The sequence below is a fragment of the Desmodus rotundus genome, chromosome 12, assembly GCF_022682495.2.
Source record: "Desmodus rotundus isolate HL8 chromosome 12, HLdesRot8A.1, whole genome shotgun sequence".
Classification (NCBI taxonomy): domain Eukaryota; kingdom Metazoa; phylum Chordata; class Mammalia; order Chiroptera; family Phyllostomidae; genus Desmodus; species Desmodus rotundus.
In genome coordinates, this window is record NC_071398.1 from 75143699 (window position 1) to 75171339 (window position 27641).

At 38.8% G+C, this 27641-nt stretch overlaps 1 protein-coding gene across 3 annotated transcripts in view; it reads left to right on the plus strand.

Moving 5' to 3' along the window:
• DCAF8 (DDB1 and CUL4 associated factor 8) overlaps positions 1-27641 on the plus strand; it is a 35289-nt gene that overhangs the window by 1045 nt on the left and 6603 nt on the right. For all 3 annotated transcript variants that reach the window (XM_024574832.4, XM_024574813.4, XM_024574824.4), the window contains exons 2-10: positions 69-141; positions 9112-9186; positions 11962-12632; positions 13593-13733; positions 14903-14997; positions 19857-19967; positions 25337-25409; positions 25851-25908; positions 26423-26530. In XM_024574832.4, coding sequence (XP_024430600.2) covers positions 9138-9186; positions 11962-12632; positions 13593-13733; positions 14903-14997; positions 19857-19967; positions 25337-25409; positions 25851-25908; positions 26423-26530 — 1306 coding nt within the window. In that variant the 5' untranslated portion in view covers positions 69-141; positions 9112-9137. The remainder of the gene's footprint in view (positions 1-68; positions 142-9111; positions 9187-11961; positions 12633-13592; positions 13734-14902; positions 14998-19856; positions 19968-25336; positions 25410-25850; positions 25909-26422; positions 26531-27641) is intronic.

Sequence of the window (27641 nt, forward strand, 5' to 3'; positions counted from 1 at the left end):
CTTATAATGATTTTTATTATGTTCAATAGAAGAAACACCTTTGCCATTTAAACTTTAATTTTTCTCAGTCCTTCAGTGAATCTACAGACGTACTTTCTCAGGAGCTCAGCCTGGCCCTACTTCAGTGATAAAGGAGGAAAGGTGAGTAGAAATTGAGAGTATTTACACTCCTGAGTCCAAGACAGACCCTGCCCTGAAGGTCAAGTGCTGACCACTAAAGTCATAAAATTCCTACTTATCCCAAAGAGTTGGGGTATAGTTTTTGACTGTTCTAGCTGTGGTTAAATTACTTCTACAAGTTTTATGATCTGTGAGCATCTTGAGTTTCTGTCATAAACTATTGCTGTGTATCTTCAAAACTCCAGTTAAACCTGAAAGTGAATTTTTCTTCCTCATTTGCATTGTGATTTTGCCTTTGTGTGGATCATGTTTCTTACATTGTTAGCTGGGAAATTAGTTTGAGTTGTCATTTCTTGGTATTTAGAGGAGACCATATAGCCACTTACACTAAAATCTGGGAAGTGATAAGTGATGCTGCCTTTAGTTAGTATCTGAGTTCAGTCCACCTCAATTGCAACTTTTTAGGACATAGTGGTACATTTTGGGTTAACAGAATAGTGGTTGTTTTTTGTTTGTTTTTTATAGCTGACCTGAAGAATTTTTGGTCAGTAGAGGAATCAATCCTGTGCAGCCAGCAGCATGGGCCAGTGCAGAAGAGGGAGTCAGATCATACATGTAAATGTAATTTTTGTAAGGCTCTTGGGTTTCTGGTAGCAGAGATTAGTGCTGTAGTTGGGGTTTATGGGATGAGACAGAGGAGCTCAGTGTCTCTGGGAAGGAGACCTGGCTGATTCTTAATATCTTTATGATTTGTAGTAGAAAAGGTTGAGTGTAATACTGATGAGCTTTATATCACACAGAGTTCTAATTAGAAACTACACATTGTGAACTGAAATAAGATTATTATTGGTGGTACATATGTATATCGGTAAGATACAAAGGGAAAAGTACAGTCTTTAGAGCTGGACAGACCTGGGTTTAAATACTATACTAAGATTTAGACCTTGGGCGAGTTATTAAAACTTCTCTTTTCATTTCTACATCTCTAAAAGTGGGATAAATACAATTTACGTCCTAGAGTCATTGTTAGTATCTTAAGAAGGAACCTATGTAAAGCTCTAAATTATGGCTAGCACATGATAGACAGGAATTTTTTTTTTCTATTTTCTTTTTTTTTTTAAGATTTTATGTGAATTTATTTTTAGACAGAGGGGAAGGGAGGGAGAGAGAGAGGGAGAGAAGCATCAGTGTGTGGTTGCCTCTCACATGCCCCCCCACACCGGGCACCTGGCCCTCAACCCAGGCATGTGCCCTCACTGGGAATAGAACCAGCGAGTCTTTGGTTCACGGGCCGACGTTCAGTCCACTGAGCCACACCAGACAGGATTTTTTTCTATTTTCTTTACACATCATTGATATGGTTTAGAATAAGTTATACATTAGTTTATATCTCTTTGCATTTTTGCTTTTGAACATGTTTTCCTGGTTTTTTCAGTTCATTTTTAATTGGTCAACTGAGATGTTTGCTTTGTAGGTGCCCACATAGGGTTGTCTTCTGAACATGATTCAGGTTAGTTCAAGACCAGAGGATAGCAGGAATATTGGATATAGTTGTATGTAGGATGGGGACCCAAAAAAACGAGAATTATCTTCTGGGGAGAGGGCCCCTTGTAGTACCGGCTTCCCCCACTAGGTGAGTGTTCTGGGAACCATATGTATCTGTGTACTAGCTGGCATTGTTGTAAAAGGCTGCAGTTGACTTCAGGGGATTGTTTTTTGAAGACTCAGTGTGTTTGCCCATTTTGTGATAGGTGATTTACAAGTGTACCTCCCCACACCATGCTGAGTGTTCAGCAGTTTTAAACCCCAAATGGCATGACTCCATGCCCCACCTCTCCTATTCACCTGATCTCACGCTGAGCGACTTTTTGTTTGTTTCCCCGGATGAGAAAAGTCTTCAAAGGGAAGCATTTTGTCAGTGTGGAACAGGTAAAACAAAAAATGGCAGGAGCACTAAAAGACATCAAAATCAATGCATTCAAAAACTGTTCTGAACAGTGGAAAAAATGTCATACATGTTGCATCAATGCAGAGTACTTTGAAGGTGACCAAAGTTTAAACATACAATAATAAATACACAATTTTTATAAATGAATTCCAGGGTTTTGGGGTTCCCCCTTGTATATCTCTAAATACATTATTAAACTAAATATCAATAAGTTTCCATTGTTCATTGCTTCCTTTCTCTTTGCCTCTCCATTGGTACACCTAGTCAGAGTTGACACAAATATTGTGCAGGCATACCTCAAGATATTGTTGGTTGGGTACCAGACCACCACAACAAAGCCAGTATAGCAGTAAAGCAAGTTGTAATCTTTTTGCTGGTGGAGGGTCTTGTTTTCAATTTGTAAAAATAATGACATCTGTGAAATGCAATAATGGGAAGCACAATAAAAAGAGGTATGCCAGTAATTCCTTCCTTTCCTGCTTCAGTGTTATTCACCACCTCTGCCCTAGCTACTCCTTAGGCCTTTTCCTTTTTGCTATAGAAGAGTACATTTTTTTTCTCCAAGTTCTTGGGCTCTGCAGTGATCTTCATCAATAGATTATCCAAGAACTAGACCATGAAAAGATCTCATTTCTTTCTGAAGTGAATTTGGCCTAGGGAGTTAGGAATACAGAGGTTTTTTGGTTTGTTTTATTGTTTTTATTCTTTAATTTTTTAAAAGATTTTATTTATTTTTAGAGAGAGGGGAAGGGAAGGAGAAAGAGAGGGAGAGAAACATCAATGTGTGGTTGTCCCTCATTGGGGCAACCCAGCTGGGGACCTGGCCTGCAACCTAGGCATGTACCCTGACTGGAAATCGAACCGACGACCCTTTGGTTCGCAGACCCACGCTCAATCCACTGAACTACACCAGCCAGGGCTGTTTGTTTTGCTTTTGAACTTGCTTATGCATTCATTGGTCACTTCTTCAATGTGCCGTGATCAGGAATCCAGCCTGCAACCTTGACATATTAGGATGATGCTCTTAACCAGCTGAGGTACCTGTCCAAGGCCAGAGCTTTTTATTTCATCTCCCCAGTTTGACCATCTTAATGATATAACAGCACAGATAAACAGTCTTTAACCTCATTGGCTTTTATTACACTTTTTTGGAGTAGGTAAGGGAACATGAAAATTAATAAAATGTTGATTACATTGTGATGAAAGCAACTGTATTCATTCAGGCCAGTGATCAACTCAGAGTTGATTATCTTGCATTACCATCACTCAGGGTCTAAATTCTCTATTAAAAGGTAAAGACTTGGAGTGGAGAATGGTGAAGTGGCTGAGACTGCATTTTTACTATTTGTGTTTTTAAAGGATCTGTAGATCTATGTTGGGCAAGAGTAGAAAAGGAAATAGATTGAAAGAGGCATAACTTTGATTGTTTCTTATTACTCTATGTGCTGGTCAAGACCCTGCAAGGGTTTCACATATTCTGAAGCTATTTTGTATTTCAGGGTGTTGCATAAGAATTGTCACATCTTATTAGGTAGTATTTCCTAGCATGGCTGAAGTGGGAGGCTAGATATGTTTGTGACCTTAGTTTCCAACCTACAGGGAATTTTACACAGCACTCTTATAAAATGTGTAAGATTTAGTCCTTGGTGTTGACTAGGATCAGCGTAGGATAGAAGCTTGTTTTCAGAAAGAGCTAAAAGAAAACAGTCTTTTTGTGGCCAGTTTAAAACAATACTGGCATTTCAAAAGCAAATGGGACACTAGTAGAAGACATTCTATAGAAGTGTGCCCTATTGTGAGATGCTGAGATTGTCAATTTTACACTCTAAGTTCTGTGTTCTGTTAGTGAGTGATAGGCTTTTAAAATCATGAAGTGACTAAGCTTTGTTTTTAGTAAACATTATTTACTTCTGGATTGTCTTCTACCATAGGAAAGTTACTCTAAACATGTCTAGGAAATGTCCAGATTATAGAAGAGTTATCCAAACCGAGCTTTTTATTGCATAACATTGGTGTTAGAGTTAGTTTTTAAGATTGAATTGGGTATTTCTTCCTTTTTTTTTTTTTAGATTTTATTTATTTTTAGAGAGGGGAAGGGAGGGAGAAAGAGAGGTAGAGAAACATTAGTGTGTGGTTGCCTCTCACGTGCCCCCTACTGGGGACCTGCCTGCAACCCAGGCATATGCCCTGACTGGGAATTGAACCAGCAACCATTTGGTTCGCAGTCCTGCGCTCAACCCACTGAGCTACACCAGCCAGGGGTCTTCCAATATTCTTAGTGGTCAAAAGGTAATAAATAGGATTGGAGACTTTAGGATTCATCTTGCCTCAAATGTAATTACAGCAAAAATTCCTCTGCACTTTCATTTTAAGCAAGAAGATCTGATGTTTTGCTCTCATTTACTGTACCATACTCACCACTTTAGCTAACTTCTATTAATAATCACAGCCTTGAAAATTTAGTATTCTTAGTTGTTGGGTATTTTCTGTTGTTTAACACTGCATGATTTCTCCCTCTTCCTCCACCTCTCCCATTCTCTTTTTTTCGGCCAGATTTATTGAGGTATGATTTACGTAGAGTCAAATTAACCCATTTTTTTAGTGTCCCATTCTATGGATTCTGACAAATGCAGTCACTCAACGTTTCTGTGACAGAACCATAGAACATTTTCATCGTTCCAAAGAGTTTTCTCATGCCGGCTTATAGTCATTCTCTTCCCTACATCCCAATCCCTAACAGCCACTGATCTTCTTTCTGTCCCTATAGCCTTTTTCCAGATTATCCTATAAATGGAATCATATTATGTAGCTGTTTGAATCTTGCTTCTTTCACTTAGTATAACATATTTGAAGTCCATCTGTGTTGCTCTGTGTATCAGTAGTTCATTTCTTTTTATTACTTAGTGGTAGTCCATTGTGTGGATGGACCACAATTTGTTCTTTTTTTTTTTTTTTTAAATAGAGAGGGGGAAGGGAGGGAGAGAAACATCAATGTCTGGTTGCCTCTCCTGTGCTCCCCACTGGGGACCTGGCCCGCAGCCCAGGCATGTACCCTAACTGGAAATCGAACCAACAACCCTTGGGTTTACACTCAGTCCACTGAGCCACACCAGCGAGGACCACAGTTTGTTTATCCATGTCCAGAAATGAAGAACATTTGATTGTTTCCAGTGTTTGATGACTCTAAATAAAGCCACTAAAACATTTACCTGCTGCAGGTTTTTGGGTTGGATATATATTTTCATTTCTCTTGAGGACATACCTGAGTGGGATTCCTGGCTTGTGTGGTAAGTGTATGTTTAACTGTATAAGAAACTGCCAAGCTGTTTTTCCAAAGTGATTACCATTTTGCATATCTATCATAAGTGTATGAGTTCTGGTTGCTTTATACCTTTTTAGCACCTGATAAAGAAAGCTTGTTATTATTTCTAAAATTCTAACATTCTAATAGGTATATAAAGGATTCTTATTGTGGTTTAGTTTGCATTTCTCTAATAATATTGAGGATCTTTTCAAGTGATTCTTACTTAGTTGTGAGAGATTTTAAATATATTCTGGTCTCTATCCTTAATTAAATATGTCTTTAGCAGATATTTTCTTTTAATATGTACCTTGTGTTTTCATCTTCTTAACAGTGTCTCTTGAAGAGTGGATTTTTAATTTTGTTATGTCCAGTTAATTTTTTCTTTTATGGTTTGTGCTCTTTGAGTCCTACCCTAAGAAATACTTGCCTAATCCATTGTCACAAAGATTATCTCCATTGTTTTATTGTGGAAGTTGTATTATTTTGGTGTGTGATCCATTTTCAGTTAGTTTTTGTGTATTGTACAAATGTAGGAGTGAAGTTTCTTCATCTATATGTACTTTGCATTTGGATATGTTGTTGTTCTAGTATACATGGTCTCTTGTACAAATCTTTCATTAATATTAGGAAAAGGAAGCAGCCTCAGTGGTTTTAAACAGGAGACACTTGATACCTCTTCCACAAGTACTGTTATATACTGTATTAACTTTCCCTCTGCTTGGTTTTTACTTAGTATTTTGCCATATATTTGGTTAAAAATCTAAGACCTGTTTCTTATTAAGAAAAATCTAGGTCACTGGAATTTCTTATGTAGAAGTTAAAATGACACCTGAGTCTTTTTTTGTCCATCCCTCAGTAGTTTACTCCTTAACCTTCAGTTTGGCAGGGGTTATGGTTATTTTTAGAGTACAGGCAGTAGAGCTAATCTAATTAAACTCTCCCAGATACCTGGGATTTTACATGGTAAAATTGTTCAAGGTAAAACTGGATTTGTTGGCAAGGTGCAGTGCATTCAAGAATGAAGAAGGTAGTTTAAGTTAGGGTCAAGTATGGTCCCTAACCTCAGATTATGAAATAAGATTGTATTTCTTGGTGATGAAAGAGATTCCAGAGTGGTTCCCTCCCATACTTGAGACCTAGGGTACAGTCATAAATTGTATCATAACCTGCTTTAATTTGGGCACTTACTCTTAATTCCTGCCCTAGAGTTGGGATTGTTTTAAATTTCTTCATCTTGACTGAGGTTCATATGGTAAGAGTAACAGCTCACCCCCAAAGTAATCGTATTTTATTACTGTTATAACTTATTGGCTTTCTAGAGAAGTGGTCCCCCAAAGTGGGAATGCATATACCCCAAGGGGTATGGAAAATGATCTAGTAGTGTATAAGAAAAGAATGTTGAAATTTCTAGTTTTTCTGAGAAAAGCTTAATGTTTGATGTTTAATGTGAATTGATTAAATGTGGGTGTATATACACTCATATTGAAGGTTCATGCTCAGAGTTTTCACTGATATAGTTTATTATCAGTTTTGAGACCACTGCCCTAGAGCATCCTTCTGCAGAAATTTTAACATGTAATGTACTTATCTATATCACCTCTGGAGTTTACTAATATTACTTTACAAAAAAAGAAAATAAAGTCAGAAAATATTAAGCAGCTCACCCAAGGTCACAAAACATGCTAATGGCTTAGCTGATACTAGAATCTTGGAATTTGAGTTTTCAGTGTAGAACTACTTTTGATAAACTCTATGCCCCTAAAATGTGACCTATCTGCCTGTATCAACTTAGTGATTAGAGTTGACATCAGCATTCACAGGGTTTTCTCTGTTTCTGAATTTAGCAGTAAATTCTGTCAGCTTATTTCCTCAAAGAGAGAGAGTTTAATTTCCCCAAAAACTAATTTCCCCAAAAGATGACATGTAGCCTCTGGGTATGAGTTGAACCTCATGATTCTCCTTTGCCCACTTCTCAGCCAGGTGGGCACTAGGCTTTGGCTCCTTCGGGTCATATAGGCTGGGAAAGCAAATGTATTGTCTAGAGCCATTATTAGTCTAAAGTTCAGGCAGTCTCAGCTTCTGTACAAGTTGATGAGATTCAGTTTTGAGAAAGGTACTCTAAAACTACTTTATTCTCTGGGAGTGGATAATAGTGGGGTGGGAAGTATGGTTATGGTTGACAGTTTTGATTTTGGAGATGAGAAAATATCAAATCTGTTCTTAATTGACAATAAAGTATACTTATGACCTTAGTTTTTAATCTTAAAAAAGTAGTGAAGTTATTTTCCTCACTCCATAGGACTTTTATAATTAATGTAATTACTATAAACCTTAGGTGGGGAAGAAGATACTGCTGAGATACTATATAAACAGGGACTGCTTTGAGGGGGAAAAAAGTGTTGTGTGAGGAATGCTGTACAAAAATTTATCATCAAAGTATATAGGAAGAGGAAAACAGCCTGCTCTGCAAACAGCTCTGTACTGTTTTTCTTTATGTGGCTTCACCAATCTTTTTCATTGGCTTTGTCGTTCCTTCAGATTCAGCCTCAGTCCTGCTCTTGCATTATTTTCACTCCTCCACTCTGGCCTACTATGAGCAAGCTTTGGGCAACTGTCTCTTAGCAGAGGACACTCTTTGTAGCAACTTGAATTTCTGTAGAGGAAAGTAGGGGGCAAGGTTCAGGATGGGGCTGCTTCTGGGATCATTGTTAGGAGAGTGAAAGGGCTGTTGAAAGATTAGAGGCCAGTGTGCCTGTGTATAAGGACTGGAGTCATGATCACTGAAGGGGCTTAACAAAGTTCTGGTGTGAATAATATTTTTCTTTGCTCTTTGGAATTTGCTTGAGCTGGGAGTGAGGCCCTGAAAAGATAATGACTGTGTTACAGTGGTGTACAAGGAAAGAAGCTAGATACCCTGACTCTTAATTATAGCTATGCCAAAAAATCTGGTGAAAGTGGGAGGAACTATGAAATAATGTTTGCAATTTTTATGAAATGAACTGAGATGGTTTAATAGAAGTGTTGCCCTTTTCTTATGCAGCTTTGCATTTGGCGACTGACCATTATTAATTGTAAGAGGGGGAAAAACACCCTTTTATATTCTTTCTTAGAGGTACTGGGCTCCCAAGTTCTAATATGTCTTTGCTTCTTACAATAGTTAATATCTGCACCTGTAAATGTGAAGCTGGGCATCTGAGTGAACATAAAGCCCAAGCTCTTACCCCAAGAGTTTGATTTCTTTCATCTCTTTTGGTCTGTGTGTAAAATGATACAGTCTGACCCACCTCTTCATGCTGTAAAGACTGTGTAATATAGAGTTTATGGATACTTAAAACTAATATTTACAATAGGAGATTTTTGCCTACAGGGCAATGCTGAAGCTTGCTCTTTGTATTGAGTTAAGGCTCTCTGCTTATAGTATATCATTTGATATATGGCTGCTGTTTCAGGTTTTATTTCAGTTTCCTCTTTCATCTGAAAAAACACTGCCAGTTGCTCAGTGAGTAAAGTAAAGAGATTGCAGTTGACTTCCCAAATGTATGGTTTTTTTAGAAATTTTGACATGGGGGTGGAAAATCCGGTGTGATTTTCAGTAGCTGAGATAAACTATTGAGTACACAACAAAAAAATTATTTTTATAAAAATGACAGAGGCTGTACGTTATTAAATCTCCTTGGCCCTTTTATCATCTTTCTCAGGTTGTTTTCTAATTGTTATTTTCTTCCCCTTCCAAATCCAGGCTGGCTACAACAAACATCAATCAAGATGTCCAACAAAGGGAGCGGCACAGATGGCAAAACAGACTTAGCTAATGGTAAGGGGCCAAAATGAAAGTGAAGCTATTTTTGCTATCTACTGTTCTTCTCCCCCAAAGAGAGTGGAAACATGGATTTTAGTGGAGGGAAGGAAATCTTTTCTAAGAGTGAACCCTTCTTGAGTTGTTTTGAGTACAGGAAACTACACAGGAATCACCTTGGACTGTGTGGTACTTTTGCCCCTTCAACTTTTATCTGATTGTTTTCAGAAGATCAGTAATAAGAGTTGCCTCTAAGAGCACCTCTTTCACCTCTAAGAGGTCAGGTGGTTTGGGATCCTGAAAGGTTTTAAAGGATAGATAAAACCTAGGAGATGCTGTTAATAAAAGAAAAAAGAAGATCCAGTTGGTGGTGGGAACAAAAGAGTTGTTGGGAAGGTGAGGTTCCCTGGTAATAATGAGAAGTCTATTTCCATGGTGGATCATAGTTTTATGTAGATACTAGATAAGAGATGAAGTTACAACCTAATCCAGCTGGAATTGGGGGTTTTCTCCCTTCCTGTCCTCCTTTTCTTTTGGCAGTGCTGCCAAGTGTTAAGTCACAGTGCTTAGTGCAGACTTGAAGGCAGGATTTCAAGACTCTGGCAGCTTTAGCTACTACCTGGTTTATTCAACCAGTGCTTCAACTCTGAGCCAACTTCTAAACTAGAGAACATCCTTCAAATGGATATAGTTGGGCAGCATTCCTCAGCACCTTGCAGGTCAGGATTATAAGCTAAATCCTAGTTGATGTGATTGGCAGAATAATAAAATTGATGAGGGGAAAGAGATTTTTCAGCATGCTGTTCTATTGCCCCTTTATTCTTTTCTGCCATTTATCTTCTGTAAAGGAAGGTGGTCCAGATTTTTCACTGGGCTTAGTTGCAAGACACAGCATTCTAGAGGGATTTGAGGTACACATTTGATTTGGAGTTTGGCTATTATCTACATCAGGTATTGACAAACTGGCCTGCAGGCCAAGTCCAGCCTGCCTGTTTTTGTAAAGTTTATTGGAACACAGTCATGCCCCATTCATTTTACATAGTATTTATGATGGCTTTTGTGCTATGGCAGTGGAGTGGAGTAGTTGCGACAGAAATCCATATGGCCTGTGAGGCCTCAAATTTCTATCTGGCCCTTGGCAGAAAAAAAATTTGCCAGCCCCTGAGCTACATCTTGGTCATTGACTGTTAGGGTCCTCTTACTGAGCTTGTGGTATGCTCTGGCTTTTATGTTAATGTGATAGGGCCCTCAAAGTTGTCGTAATTTTTTAATCATGATTTTAACAATGAATGCTAGAAGTTCTGGCCTTTTATATTTACTTCTTCGCAGAAGTGATATTTCTTCTCACCACTCCAAATCTTTAACCAGTTGCATTTCAAAAACCATACTATTAATATTTCTCAGCTATATAGCAGTTCCAGCAATTGTAGTTTGTAGGATCAAATTGCTGTACTGTTCCCCTTTATGGTCCAGTTTCTAGCCTAGTTGTTTTCACACTGTGCTCTTAGAGGTGCTTTTTTGAAAAGAGCTGCTTATATGTCTCCCAACCTTCTGTCACTACTTGAACCAAAACAATTACATTGTCTGTTTTCTGTATTGGGTTTTGTATAAGAGTTCATTGGAAAAGGGGTTCCATTGCTGTGAAGATTTTCAGAAATTACTGTTCTAATCTAGATGAATAAGCAGTAAGGTACTCCAATCCTTTGGATTTTAAAACATTAATGTAGTATTGGAATTGAATAACTCATACCAGAATCAACCATAGCTGGTTTGCCTTTCCTAACAGCATTTACTTCTGGCAAGATAAAATTTGTAGTCATCTAAGAAAAGAAGGTCTTCCTTCACATCTTGACCTTAGGTTGGAAGTTGTAGCCCTTAGAACATTGCCAAGTGCTTATTAGAATTTGATTTGGCTGTTTTTTGATAGGAGAATGCAGTATCTTAATTGTAGGTGATTAAATCGTTCAATATGTCCCAGTTATTTTATAATTACCAACATGGCGAGCTTAGAAGATGGTGAATTTCTTCTCAGGTACCACTGTAGTACCCCTTTTTATCATTCTTACATATGCTTCCTGACGAACTTTGTCTCAGTTTGTATAACTAAAAATAGTATTAAAATTATTAAATTAATGGAAATAAGTCAGAATACATAAATTAGCAAATAGTGAGCCAGAACTTACCAAATGATCAAAATTTCCATTTGTCTCTTTTACTTACTTCTGGATTCTTAATGGACTTTTAAGATGTTGGGGAAAGAAACTTTAAAATTGAGGAGTCAGGAGGTAATGGTGCCTTCTTGAAGTGGGAAAAAGTCCACCTCTCATCTACTGTTAGAGTGATTTTAATCAGTTATTTTCTCTCTTTTTCTAAGAAGATGGCTATGCCAGTTCTTGCAGGGATGGCTATTCTTTTTCTTATATTTAGTTTAATTATTCACTGTAACTAATGGATGCCCATCCAGCAGAACAGAGCCTAGGGTAGTTGTATGATACAGTCCGTCAGTGCTTTGCCTCTTGAGAATTTATTATGCTCTTAGTTTCTGCATTTCTTCCATTCTGTTGAATTACCTTTATTTGTGAGTGGCTTTGATATTAATCTTTCCAGTTTCTTCTCCAAGATTCCCCTTCAGAAGGTGTGTTTTATAAGCATTTGTAACGAAAACACTTTGACCAAAGTTGGTTTCTGGGTCTTTCTGTGTGATGATTTCTTAGACTAAGATGGGGAAATGTTTCTGATCACTAACCTTGTCCTTTTTCTCCCCTCACTTACCCATTTCTCACTTACATGCAGGAAGCATGTCTAGCAGTCCAGAGGAGATGTCTGGAGCTGAAGAAGGGAGGGAGACATCCTCAGGCATTGAAGTAGAGGCCTCAGACCTGAGCTTGAGCTTGACAGGGGATGATGGTGGCCCCAATCGCACCAGCACAGAAAGTCGAGGCACAGATACAGAGAGCTCAGGTGAAGACAAGGACTCTGACAGTATGGAGGACACAGGCCATTACTCCATCAATGATGAAAACCAAGTCCATGATCGCTCAGAGGAAGAGGAGGAGGAAGAGGAGGAGGAAGAAGAACATCCTCGGCGTCGTGTACAGCGCAAGCGGGCCAATCGTGACCAGGACTCATCAGATGATGAGCAGGCCCTGGAGGACTGGGTATCCTCAGAAACATCAGCTCTTCCCCGACCTCGCTGGCAAGCCCTTCCTGCCCTTCGGGAGCGGGAGCTGGGTTCAAGTTCCCGCTTTGTATATGAAGCTTGTGGGGCAAGAGTCTTTGTGCAGCGTTTCCGCCTGCAGCATGGGCTTGAGGGCCATACTGGTTGTGTCAATACCCTGCACTTTAATCAGCGTGGAACTTGGCTGGCCAGTGGCAGCGATGACCTAAAAGTGGTGGTTTGGGACTGGGTGCGGCGGCAGCCGGTACTGGACTTTGAGAGTGGCCACAAAAGCAATGTCTTCCAGGTGAGGAAAGGAAGCAAAATAGAAATTGAGAAAATCAGACATGAGTTAGACAAATCTGAGCTGTTGCCTGTAGTGGTAGCTGGTAGTGAGTTGCAGGAATTAGATATCAAATTCAGTCCTGTGTTGGCTCTGTAATGCCTTGAGTTATATACACTGCAAGACCTATGACAAGCTTTTCTTTCCTTGAGCATAAACACTGTTGAAAGTCTCATTATAAGTGGGTGCTTAGAAATAATCAGGAAAGTACTATCTGTGCCCTGATAGGAGGCATATAGTGTAAGAGCAGAGTCTATTAAGCCAGACTGGGTTCAAATCCTAGCCCTTTACTAGCTGTGTGATTTAGGGCAAGTTATTTAACCTCTGTGTTCAGTTTACTTATCTATACTATGGGGGTATTAACATAAAAGGTTATGAGGATTAAATAACAATAGAAGCTGAGCAGTTAGAATCATACCTGGTACTTAGTGAACATTAGTAAACATTTGATAAAAGTTAGTACTATTATTCTCTGAGGATTTTACTCATCAGTCCAGTGTAACATATTGGTACTGGCTGTTTATCTGTAAGCATGTTCCCTCTTTCTCCAACATCCCCTCCTAGTTTCCTTTTGCTTTGTACAATAGCAAATTAATATTTACTTACTGAATCAAGATAGTTTTCTTTTTTCTCTTTCTTTTGTCCCTTGGTAGGTCAGAGTCCTAGTTCACCTGAGCACTTATCCTATATTAGTTCAGCCTTCCAGAATCAAATGAAATGCTCTCTTATATCAGAGAAGTTTTTTCTCTCCCTCTCCCTTAACTCTTGGAAGAAATTAGACTTTAAACCAATTGGAGTCAGTGAGCTAAGTTTTCAGCTGTTGTGAAACAAAAGGGTGAGTTGAGGTTGTCATTATATTTTTCCTCTCAGATTCACCGCCTCAATTTCTTTTGTGTGTCCCTTTCTTCATTGTTAACACCCCAGGCAAAGTTCCTTCCTAACAGTGGTGATTCCACCCTGGCCATGTGTGCCCGTGACGGGCAGGTGCGGGTAGCAGAGTTGTCTGCCACACAGTGCTGCAAGAATACAAAGCGTGTGGCCCAGCATAAGGGAGCATCCCATAAGGTAAGTCAGTCTTTGCCCCAAAGGATATGCAATCGAGCTCTTCTGTGGATCTCACCAAAGCCCTCTTATATCTGTTTATATTTTTTTCTAAATTTTTAACCTGTTGCTTTTAGAGCGAGAGAGAGAAAAACATCAGTTTGTTGTTCCACTTAAATTTATGCATTCATTGGTTACTTCTTGTATGTACCCTGACTAGGGATCAAACCCACAACCCTGGTGTATCCAGACAATATTCTAATCAACCAAACTACCCCGCCAGGGCATATCTCTGTTTATTGTAGTCACCTGCCTCCCTTTCTTTTAGTCCTACGATTTATACATAAGAAAGGAAAGACCAGCCACCATCCTAAACTTCTTGGAAGGCAGGTATTTGAGAGATCTGTAAATCTTGCACATGCAGTATTTATTTAATTGATTATACTTAATTCCTAAGATGAACCATAGTTGAGAGATCCTTGAGGTCTCCTGTGCCTTCCAAATGTTTAAACTTTACTCTGATCATCTTTAGAACATCTTAATAACGGTTCCATGGTGCTAGTAGTTAGCTCCTCATATTAGACTGGGGGATATAGGCCAAATAGTCATAGTAGCAGCCAGTGAGAAGCTGCCTAGTCGTAAAGTAGGTACCATGTCTTTCCATGCCTTTTAGGCTTTATCCTCATAAAAAGCCTGAACAAATATGCAGGTGAACCTGGAGTATCCATTTCTAAATGGCTTGGGCAATGTGAAAATTATTTCTTTGAATCTTAAGTGTACTTCCAAACCACTAGATAACTAATTTTAAGAACTAAGATGTAGGGAAATGAAACTTGGGCACCATTTCTCTCTCCACCTGAGGGTGTGGAATTGATTTTCTTTGATAATGAACCCTAAAGACTGATTTTTCCTTTGGTATCACTGTTAAATCCCTTGGGGACTTAGTTGGAATAGCAAATCATCTGTCCTTTCCACTTGTGTAGAGTAAACTAGCTGTAAGTAATTTATACAGAACAAGAGAGGAGGGGCTTATTAAATTATCTCCTTTCCTAGAATTTTACAACAATAAAAGGTAGACATTTCTCCTGCTGAGGTATTTTAAATGCAGCCCTTTCTAAACATAAAGGAATGAACTAGATAACCTTTAATTCTAGTCTTTAAAATTCTCATCCTATCCCTTTTTTCTCCTCCAGTTGGCCCTGGAACCAGATTCTCCCTGTACATTTCTATCTGCAGGTGAAGATGCAGTTGTCTTCACCATTGACCTCAGACAGGACCGGCCAGCTTCGTAAGTATAGCAATAGTACTTTTACGGAACTGGATCTCTTGGGCTGGAAAATATTCCATGTGGTCTAGGTAATGCTCAACTCTTTGATCCATCAGAATGATTCCTTTGTGCCTGTGAGAAGCAGAATAGGGTTTAGGGGAATTTCTTACTTGTTTGTCAGCAGTGAACTACCATTCAGTCTAGCTTTATTTCTAAAGCAAGATTCAGTTATCTTACTGTATGTGGGCTTTAAAAACTCTTCATTTACTTGGGTGCCACTCAACTTAACCACAAGAAGCATATTACTCTACAAAGCTGCTTAGAGGTATGGTCCTATGTAGTTTTCAGTTCAGTTACATATCAAAACATGTAAACAATTAAATGATGAGTTTTGAAAAAAATATTGGTAGCTGTAGAATTCACATGTCACAGCTCATTTTTATATCAGTTTGAGACTCAAGGGTAAATTATGTCCTTTTTCAGCTGTGTTATATCATAGCATCTTGTTTGGATCCAGGCAGTCTGGAGGAGGTGTGTGTGTGTCTTTTTCTGTCTGCCTCTCATACACACACACATGCATATAGAGGATACTCTAACAATGTATATGGATAAAATGATTTACATTTGCTCTGTCATGTACACCTCCCCTGCCCGCCACTTTTCTGGCTATTGGTAATCATTGTCAAAAATCCTGAATACCTTTCCAATTCTTTTTGTACACCTTTATGTATCTTAACATATACATATATACTTTTCCCCATTGATGGGATTACTTATATGTATATATAAACACACATGTAGACAGAAACATGTCTGTTTCCGTATTTGCTTTTTTCACGTTTTAATGTATTTTGGAGATCTTTCTCTATCAGACCATAAAGACCTACCTGATTTTTAACCATGACATATACATTACAACATTGGCATACCACAGTTTATTTAACCATGATTTTATTGATGGATAATCTAGATTGATTAGTTTCTTGTTAGTCTTAAAAATTATTATAACAAATATCATATGTCAACACCAACATTGAGTAAGGGATATCACTGATTTACATAGTATACAAGTAAAATGGTATAGATAATATAATATTAAGACTGATTATTTTTACACATAAGTATAGAAGAAGTTGTCTAGATTGTGGAAGAATTTCAAAAACTGCTCAAATGATAGAAATGGTTTAGACTTGTAGAAAGGATATACTGGTTACTTCTACTAACCCTCAAGATAATAAGGGAGATACTGGCTTTATACTGGGAAGGGAACAGGCCTGGGTGACAAAGGATCTGCCTTCTAGTACTACTCTGAAGTTATTTAACTTTGAGAAAATCATTTAATCTCTTGAAATGAATGATGTTTGTTGTATTCAATTCCAAAGTTCTGTGGTTTATGATGATAGTGGAACATTAGCAAGTTTTCAAGAGCAGAGGGAAGGGCAAAGGTGCAAAAATGATATGAGTTTGTTCAGTCTGCTCTGTTGGAGAATTGTGAAGCAGAATGGGATCTATCCTGTGGATCAGAGTCAGAGGAAAACTACTGTTAGGCCATAAGGAATTGGGAATCTGGTTCTAGTAATGAGCAGAGCACATAACTTTGGTAGATTATTAAATTTGTAATGAAACAATAGCTGAAAATCTGGATGAGAGATAACCAATGGCTCTAGGTGATAGATGGGATGGAAACTAAAAGGAGTAACCCAGGAGGAGGCCCAAAATCTGGATTTAGGGAATAAGAGAGAGCGAGCCTTCAAAAAGGTTTTGAGTTACGGGTTGAAGAAGTAGAAGTCTGGAATGAAGTGGGGGGGCTGAATGTGAAGGTCATGGCCAGGCATCGTTATGTGAAGTTGGCATAGGGGAATTTTTTCTTGTTAGTATATGATAGTTGAGTCTTTGGAAGCCAGTGAAATTGGCTAACATCTTAGGAAAAGAGTTTGATGTGGAGCTTGTGGATGAGTATTCCTTAAGCCAGTGGAAGCCAGTTTGAGGTATTCTTCAAAGGAATTTTTTAGTCTGATCTGTAATTATTTTTCCATTTTTGCTGGAACATACCTGATCATTACAAAAACTGCAAATTTTGCCCTAGCTGGGTGGCTTGGTTGGAGCATCGTCTTACACGCCAAAAGGTTGTGGGTTTGATCCCCGGTTAGGGTGCCTGCTGGAGACAACTGATTAAAGTTACTCTCTCACACATTGATATCTCCCTCCCTCCAATCAATTAAAAAAAAAAAATACAAAACATATTCTTGTGTGAGGATTTTAAAAAAAAAAAAACCTGCAAATATTAAGACAAAATTTGGAGGATTTGTTTCGTATGGCTTCTTGTGCTGCCTCTTTCTGCCATGATTAATTATTTTTATACCACTACTGATGCATGTTAGAGAGCTTAAGGTACTTGTGCATTTATCCATTAGGAGAGAGTATTGTTTGTTTTAGCTAAATAAATTACAGCATCAAAAGACTGAACTCTTTGTCAGAATTACATGACAGTGGAATCAGTACTTCATAATCAATCCCCAGTTTCTTCATTTTGCTTCCATATGGTAACCTTTATATTTGTCTGACCCTCTCCTGAAAATCCAAATTGCCGAGTAGTCCTATGAAAAGGAGCAGCTTTTGCTCCTACTACTTTTCTCTGTCAGAAATCCAGTTAAAACAGTCTTGTCTCCATTACTGGTGTATTCCTGAAACTTTTTGATATGTCTTTTGCCTACTATTTTTGAGGGTGTGAGTTTTCCCTAATGACATTCCTTTTTTATGACCTCTGTACACTATTCTTTTAGTGGAAGGCTGCAGTTTTTTTTTTTTTTTTAATTGATTTTAGAGAGAGAGAGAGACAGTAATTTGTTTGTGCCTTCATTGGTTGACTCTTTTATGTGCCCTAACTGGGGATTGAACCCACAGACTTGGTGTATTGGGACAATGCTCTAACCAACTGAACTACCTGGGCAGGGCTAATGAAACTGCAGAGATTTGTAAATCAAATAAAATCTTCCCCCTTTGCCTAGAGCAGTTCTGGCTAGAGTTACTGGCTAAAATCATTTTTTTTTAACAAGAAACTTCTTGTCATGATTGTATTTCTTTCAGTTTTCATAGTAACAAATGAGCAAAAGCTTAGATTAAAAATGAAAGGTACATCATCACCAAGCCCTTATTATATGAAATGTTAAAGGGAGTTACCTAAGAAAAAGAAGATAAAAAATAGGAACAGTAAAAATGACAGTTATTAACGACCACACCTAAAACAAAAACAAGAGCAAACTAGGCAAACAACTAGAACAGGAACAGAACCATAGAGATGGAGATCACATGGAGGGCTGTCAATAGGGGAGTGCGAGGGGGAGAGGAGGGGAAAGGTACAGAGAATAAGTAGCATAGATGATAGGTGGAAAATAGACAGGGGGAGGGTAAGAATAGTATAGGAAATGTAGAAGCCAAAGAACTTATAAGTATGACCCATGGGCATGAACTATAGGGGGGGAATGTGGGAGGGAGGGGGTGGGCAGGATGAAGTGGAGTGAGGGGGGTGGGAAATAGGACAACTGTAATAGCATAATCAATAAATATATTTAAAAAAAAAAAAAGCTAGCTTCCTGCCTCAAGGCAGGACTAGTGCAGTGGTACAATTCATGCTTTAGAGGTTTAGCTCCCTTTCTTCTGAGAGCATGCCCACAATAAATCACATGCACCTGAAAAAAAAGAAAAAAAAAAAGTAAAGCACAGTTCTTTCCTTTAATGTCTTGTCTTTTTTGTAATTACTAACCTTTATGATGTGCCATGTTTGTCATCATATATGATGTCATATTTGACTGGTTGGATAGACCTGGGAAGAGTATTCATATTCATAGGGCTACCTTTAAGCTAGGAAAATTATGGCTAAAATCAGAATTTTCTGGCTAAAACTCTGAACTTTCATAGCATTTCCTCAGGGTCCCATGCCCTCCTAAGGAGTCCCATTTTTTGGTGATATAACCAGAAGAATAATTTAGAAACCATTTTCAGCCTTAGAAATAGTTACCTTCAGGGTGATCACTTCATAAGTTATATAAATATCTAATCACAGGGCTGTACACCTGAAACCAATGTAATATTGTATGTTAACTCTAATTTAAAGGTAAAAATATTTAAAAAAATAAACATCTTCATAAGAACCTCCTTTTCTAGTTTGCTTCAGGTAAGGGAAGGAGAATGCTGTTTCCGTTTGGATTGCCCCTGTGCTAGAAAACTATGACTTGTCATTCTGCTGTGTGTATTAACAAAACTTTTTTTGTTGATTTTCAAGAGAGAGAAACATCACTTTGTTATTCTACCTATTCAATAATTCTTTGGTTGTTTCTTGTATATGCCCTGACTAGAGATTGAACCTGCAACCTTGGAATATCAGGATGTCACTCCAACCAACTGACCTACACAGCCAGGGCCTGCTGTGTGCATTTTTAACACTAGATTTTAACTGACGCTTTTTTGGAATCTAGGAGATAGACTCTGACCTTAAGGTCTTTTCTGTTCACTATTTTGTAATTCATTCTCCCCTCACTTCCTGCTCCCTGATGATGAGGAACACGTATTTATGAATGAAGGGTGGGAAGATGTGGATATTATTGTCTGTTTAATGATTGGTTATCATGTTGGATTCCATCTAAACTGAGAACTACCTGAGAAGCAATACTTTCATGTATCTTTAATTTATGCTTCTTGAGGAATACCAGAAAATGACTTCACTATATTTTTTTTCATCCCCAAAGTAGCATTTAGTAAATATATGTGAAGGTAGTTTTGTCTTATGTGCAAAACAAACATTACTGTCTCTGCTCTCATTTGCCATGACCATCTGTATCTGTGGAAGAATATAACTTTTACGCTTTTCTACTCTTAAATAGGAAGCTGGTGGTGACAAAAGAGAAAGAGAAGAAAGTGGGGCTGTATACAATCTATGTGAATCCTGCCAATACCCACCAGTTTGCAGTGGGTGGACGAGATCAGTTTGTAAGGTGAGTCTGAAGGCTCTTCTGTGTCTTTGACAGTTTGAGACACTGATGCATTGTGTACTACCAGGCTTCCCTGTGGAAAGGTATGAATTGCCTGGGAATCCATTAACCACTCTCTTGAGGTTCCTTACCCTCTTCCAAAAGTGTTTAGCCTCTTGTGAGGTATTCTCCCTAATGTAGTAATTTCTGAGGGATGGCTTAATGTAGGGATTATCAAGTTTTAAAGAACTTTGATGAATTGACCAAGGTCCCCACATAGTAGCTAAGATATAAACCCAAGTTTACTAGCAAGTGTTGTATTAGTAAATATCTGCTACCATTTTTATGTATAAATTAACATGCATAGAAGTTTTGAATGCTGATTTCAGGTACAGAAATGATTTGACATGGGACTACTCGGTATGAACTCAGTATTTTGGGCTCCCTTTGTCTTGAACCACTTTTCTTTATCTATAGTAATATTTTTGTTTCTGTGAACATCTGTTGTAGCACTGACTTACTGATGTATATCCTAAAGAAAACAGAATTCATCGATTCAATCCCCAAGTGTACCACCAGTTAGTTTCCTTCTGGCCCTTAGCCATAAACTATATCCCATCCCGATCCAGTTGGCCTATTTTAATTATATATATATATTTTTTGTTGCTGAGGAATTAGTTTGAAAAGGACAAGGGAGAGGATCACTAGAGAAATGAATGACTTTTTCTTTTCCTGATGATGGGTGAAAAGCATTTATCTTTAAATGAGAGCACATTTTTATAACTATATTCTGAAATTAATTTTATTCATAAGAAAGGGAAAAAAGGTAATGATTTCCCCATAAAGAAGGACAAAGAGCATTAGATACTGAGCAACAGAATAGTTCATATGCCAAAATATTACATATTTAAATATTTTTTACTAATTTGCTGACTTGTTGAAGTTTATGATAGCTTAGTGACATTTGAGAGCTGTGATTTAGACTTCATTTGAAGGAAAAAAATTTTATTTTCAGCTAATATATATTTGGTGAAGAGTAGTAATTGGTAATACTGTAGTCTATTCCTCTTTAAAAAAATTTTTTTTTAATTTATTGATTTGAGAGGAAGAGAGAAAGAGAGAAACATCGATTTGTTGTTCCACTTATTTATGCATTTACTTGTGGACTCTTGCATGTGCCCTGACCGGTGATTGAACCTGCAACCTTGGCAGATTGGGACAACATTCTAGCCAACTGAGTTACCCGGCCAGGGCCCGATTCCTTTTTTCTTTCTCTGATTCATTTAGCAAACATTGCCTGAATATTCTTTTTTTTTTTAAGTATTTTTTTATTGATTATGCTATGACAGTTTTCCCAATTTTTCCCCCATACCCTCCCTTCACCCTGCCCCCCCATCCCTTCAGCATTCCCCCCCTTAGTTCATGTCCATGGGTTATACATATAAGTTCTTTGAATTCTCTGTTTCCTATACCATTTCTTATCTCTATCCATCTATTTAATGCCTACTAATTATGCTGCTTCTTCCCTGTACCTTTCCCCCCCTATTTCTCCCTTCTGCCTCCCCACTGAAAACCCTCCATGTGATGTCCATTTCTCTGGTTCCATTCCCGTTCTAGTTGTTTGCTTAGTTTTTGTTTTCATTGTTTTTGTTTCTTTTTAGCATTTGTTGATAGTTGTGAGTTTGTTGTCATTTTATTGTTCATATTTTTTATCTTCTTTTTCTTAGATAAGTCCCTTTAACATTTCATAGAATAGGGGTTTGGTGATGATGAACTCCTTTAACTTGACCTTATCTGGGAAGCACTTTATCGCCCTTCCATTCTAAATGATAGCTTTGCTGGATAGAGTTATCGTGGATGTAGGTCCTTGCCTTTCATGACTTGAAATACTTCTTTCCAGCCCCTTCTTGCCTGCAAGATTTCTTTTGAGAAATCAGCTGATAGCCTTATGGGAATTCCTTTATAGGTAACTCTCTCCTTTCCTCTTGCTTCTTCTAGGATTCTCTCTTTGTCTTTAATCTTGGGTAACTTAATGATGATGTGCTTTGGTGTGTTCCTCTTTGGGTCCAACTTCTTTGGGACTCTCTGAGCTTCCTGGACTTCCTGGAAGTCTATTTCCTTCACCAGATTGGGGAAGTTTTCCTTCATTATTTGTTCAGATAAGCTTTCAATTTCTTGTTGTTATTCTTCTCCTTCTGGCACCCCTATAATTTGGATATTGGAACGTTTTAGGTTGTCCCAGAGGTTCATAAGTCTCTCTTCACTTTTTTGAATTCTTGTTTCTTCATTCTGTTCCAGTTGGATGTTTATTTTTCCCTTTTGTTCCAAATCGTTGCTTTGCGTCCTGGTTTCCTTCCTGTCACTATTGATTCCCTGAATATTTTGCTTTATTTCACTTTGGGTATCTTTCATTTGTTTTTTCATTTTTCAAGCAAGCTCAGTCAGTACTGTGAGCATTTTGATTACCAGGTTGACTGTCTCCTCATTGCTTAGGTCTTTTTCTGAAGTTTTGCTCTGTTCTTTCATTTGATCCATATTTCTTTGTCTTGGTGTACCGATCTGGTTGTTCTGGTTGGTTTTTTCTTCAATTCCTTGGTTGTTGGAGTTCCATGAAATTTGATTTTCTGGCGCTTCTTGTTGTTTATTGATTTTAGATTGGTGGTTATCCTTATTTTGGTTGTGCAAGGAAGTGAAGGGTTTCTACCTATGCCTCCATCTTGGCCAGAACCTGAATATTCTCTTTATGCAGGATATTAAGCAGTGGATTATGGAGAATACAGACATATATTGATTCATTTATTTAGCATTTACTGAGCATCTGTTATGTGCTAGATACACACTTAGCTAAAAGAGTCTCTGCTTCCATGGAGCATTCTGGAGAAGCATATATAAGGATTCATTAAGTAACATACCCTCTATAACTCATTTAGTAAGTGACAGAGTTAGTATTTGAAATCAGATCAGACACCGTAAGTATAGTAGAAACCATTTCACTATTCTGATCTTCCTCACAGAGGGAGTATGAAAGACAAATGGGAAACTAGTATTTTAGGTAGAGCAGACAATATGTTTAGAAGTGAAATAATAAGATGTGATATGTTCAAGGAAGCATGGTTTTTATTCGTTGTCTTGCTTTTTCTATTATGTATGGGATCTTTGAGAAGTAGTAGTAGGCAGCTGTACCAAGGAGTTTAGACTTTTTAGTAGAAAGTACAAAATTGCTAAAGAGACTTAAGCAGGAAACTTACATAAAATTTTGCATTTTAGATATAATTCTGGTGACAGTATAAGTAAGGAAATTGGTTTAGAAGGATACTACATATCATCTGAGTGAAAATTAATTAAGGGTGGAAAAAGCAGATATAGTCAAGAAATATACCCAGGGAGTCTGACAGGACAGAAATTAGCTCTACAGGAAAGAAAGGGCCTGACTTTTTGGTTGGCCACCTAAATTTAGGATAATACTATTAACAGAGATTCAGGGGAAAAGGGTAAGTTGAGAATGCGTTTAGTTTTAGAAGAAGGAGAATGAGTTTACTTTTAGGCATCTCATTATACAGCTCAATTGGCACATACATAGAAATCTGGAGCTCAGAATAAGTTTGGGCTGGAGACACAGACTTACGAGACATATGCCTGCATGTAGGTGGTAGTTAAAGCATTGAGATAATGGAATTTGGTCACTAATAAAAAGTGTTGATCAAATTCTCTCTTTCACCTCCCTTTGAGTCTCTGGCCTCTTTGAGAATGTAAGGAAAACTATGATCCCTTCTCCCCAGAAATAGCACATAAGCACAGTTTCTGTATGTTCACATACTACTTAGATGGTAGCTTAAAATTTTTTTATATAGACTCAGGAGAACTTAGGATCAGACTTCTGGAGAATATCAGCATTTATGAGATAGACGAAGAAAACCCCATGAACAGCATTAAGTAGTAGTTGGATATCAAGGAAAGAGTTTCAAGGGAAGGAATAATGAACCATGTCAGGACAGTAGAGAAAGGCCTGACAGTGTCTTATTGGCATTTACAGTTAGGTTACTGATGACTTTAGCCAGAGAAGTTCAGGGGTGAGTTGAAGGCCAAAGCTAGATGGGAATGGATTGAGAAGTGAATAAGAAGTGAGAAAGTGAAAATTACTCTTTTCATAATTTGACTGCAAGGGGAAGGACAGAAATAGCAATAATAGGAAAGGACAGACAGTAGAAGGAGGATTTTTAGAACATGAGCAGACAGTGATAAGGAAGAGGTTGAAAATGGGCTAATCAATCAAACTCATTAGAAGGATGAGATAAAGGCAGCTGTGGAGGCTCTGAGACTGGAGGAGAATGATGGGTGAGGACAAAGATTGGGTCCATCTTCACTGTATTTCTAACACCTAGCATAATACTTAGTACATAATATGTGTCAAAAATTTGAATGAATTTAAAGTTTGGATTAGAGAGAGAAGGAAAGGTGAAGACTGTTTAATGCTTGATGGGAATGTAGGAAGGAGGGAGTCTTGAGATACAGGTGGTGGTTTGTAATAGTTGTGCAGTATAAGAGGGAGAATTGGCCAAATATTTCAAGAAGGGATTGAAGATATACTGTCCTTTTTTTAGGTTTTATTTATTTATTTTTAGAGAGTGGAAGGCAAGGAGAAAGAGGAGAGAAACATCAATGTGTGGTTGCCTCTCATGCACCCCCTACTGGGGACCTGGCCTGCGACCCAGACATGTGCTCTGACTGGGAGTCGAACCAGTGACCCTTTGGTTCACTGGCCCACTCAATCCACTGAGCCACACCAGCCAGGGCTGAAGATCTACTGGCTTATATAAGGTATAGTCTCTGCCTGTGAGTTATAAACCCAATTGGGGAGGTATCATACACACAAAAAGCTCTATGATAATGTTATTTCTGTGAAAATAAACAGTAAGTGATATAAAAGCTGAGAAGAGAGATAAGCCACTTCAAACTGATATAATTTAGGATTACCACTTGAAATGGCTGAATAAAAGAGTTAGGGTTTGGCCCAGGCTGGTTTGGCTCAGTGGATTGAGTGCTGGCCTGTGAACCAAAGGATCACCTTGCAGGTTGGAATCCCAGTCAGGGCACATGCCTGGGTTGTGGGGCACCTCTCCAGTAGAGGGCATGTGAGAGGCAACTACACATTGATATTTCTCTCCTTCTCTTCCTCCCTCCCTCCTCTTCTGTCTAAAAATAATAAAATTTAAAAAAAGAGTTAGGGTTTGGAAAAAGGGTAGAAGAGGGGAAGACCTTTAAGCTTTGGTAGGTAAGGTCCTTCATCTGTCCTGACATCCATTTGACTGCTGTTCCTGCACTACATCGAGTTGCATTTCTTGAAGGAATCAGTTTGTAAGTTTTTGACATTTTCATTGCTTCTTTCACCGCAGGATTTATGACCAGAGAAAAATTGATGAGAACGAGAACAATGGAGTACTCAAGAAATTCTGTCCTCATCACCTGGTAAGATTCATGAAGAGCCAGTACTAGGCTTCCCTGACTCAACCCTAAGGCTACCCCCAAACTTGTTGGTATGGTGAGAGAAGCTTGAACTTTTGAGTCAGACACCAGAATTTGAATCCTGGCCCCACCACTTACCAGCTTTATGATGTTGGGCAGTCACCTCACCTCTCTTGGCCACAATTTTCTTATTGACTAAATAGAGATAAATGCCTTGTACCATGATGATAAGGCCTAATGAGATAATGTATATATAAAATGGCTGGCCCATGAAAGCAGCCATTAGAAAGCCCCAGAGATGGACATGTTTCATCGGTTGTACTCCTCTCTCTCAATCTCTGGGAGAAAGTATAGGGGAGTTTGAAGGAAAATCTGTTTCCTGAAGATGGTATAACAAATGGGGGGTGGGGTGGGGCATCAGTCAGTATCTGCTCCTTATTGCAGGTGAACAGTGAGTCCAAAGCAAACATCACCTGTCTTGTGTACAGCCACGACGGCACAGGTACGTGAGCAGGGCCCAGCTCCTTGGCTGGCATGCCCCCTCTGTCTAGGGAGCTGCTGAACAGTGAGGCATGTGCCCTGCAGTGCTCACCACTGTGCTATAGCTCCAAGTGGAGCAGCTGGAGAGTAGTTGCTGATGGTGAGCACAGAGTGGGAAGATACAGCAGATGACCCGTGGAGATGCCAGGTACCACTTGCAGAAGGCTGCAGATGATATTTGGCAGGGCCTGTCCTGAAGTCCAGACTATATGCCTGAGCTGGTTCTTAAGTCTCTGACTCATTCCTAAGTTAATGGGTGTGATCTTGAGCATTCTGCTATCCCTGGGTTGGCAGTGTGTTCCTATCCTACTTGAGACACCTGGCTTGCCTGCTGTTCCAGCTGAGTAAGATGGGTTTTATATATCTGGGTAATTAGGAGGGGGCACTACTGGCAAGAAGCCTCACCCCAACCCCCAGTTCCTGATCTCAGCTTTTTTCAGCCTTTGCCTTCACTGCTGTGTGCTTGTTCTTGGCAGAGCTCCTGGCCAGTTACAATGATGAAGACATTTATCTCTTCAACTCCTCTCACAGTGATGGGGCCCAGTATGTTAAGAGATATAAGGGCCACAGAAATAATGCCACAGGTGAGGCTCTCTTTCTAGGTTTTTGTACCCAAGTCTGTTAGCTTGGAGAACCACAGCATCTCATTGAGGTTGTGCAAATAGGAACTACCTAGTGGAATAGTAGACTTCCTGCCAGGCAAAGGAAGGGATCCTTAATTGGGCTGGAGTTGTGGTGGGCTTACTGTGCCAGAGGGGAGAGGGCTTGGGGGCATCTCTCATTACTGCACTGACATTATTTAGTTTGAACATAAGGAGAATGGACTATTTTTCTTATGATTTCAGGTAACTTAGGATTGAAGGCTTGTTAGGGTGTACAGGAAAGCCTCCTTAGACAGTGGTACTGAATTGCCTATAAGAAGGTGAACTTGTACCTCTAGGGAGGAGGAGGAGGAGGAGGAGTTGGAGGAGAAAGAAGGGATTCTTTTGAATGAGGCAGAGGAGGAGGAATAGTTTAGTACCTTTTGTGGCCTTTTTTGTTCCGTCCTCTGTTGCATAGTGGAGTCACCTGAATTCTTTTAAAAATAGTGGTGCCTAGCTCCCATCCCCAAGCATTCTGATTTAATTGGTATGGGTTGTGACCTGATTGGGATGTTAAAAGCATCCTACAGATTCTAATATACCAAAAACATGGGGGAATCACTGCTCTTTGTTGGTGTTATCACTCCTAACAGATATGTGTCATAATTTTGACTTGGAGAGAGCGATTATTTTCCCTTTTTTCTCTTGAGCTGAGAAGAGAGGGAAAAAACCTGTGCTTGGATCTTAGTCCATGGACAGAGAAAAGGAGGAGTGTCAGTTTCATGTGGTAAAGAACCGGACATCGTACGTAGTAGGAACTTGTTGCTTCTCTCACTAATTTCAGAGAGTATTGCCCTGTTGTGCAAGAGTCTTGGTAACAAGCACTGTTCAGATGCTTCTATAGGCAATTGTGATGTGTCAGCTAATGACCCACGAAGCGTTGGCAAGGTCCCAGTCAAGTACACATCCCAAGGGTAATCCTAGGGCATAGGACAGTGCTGCCTAGGAGTAGACAGAGCTGGGGCAATTTCAGTTTGGGACCATAAGGTATTAGTGAGGCCTGTGGTTGTCCAGTAAGGTGTAGAATGAAACTTAGGCTATTGCTGAGGGACTG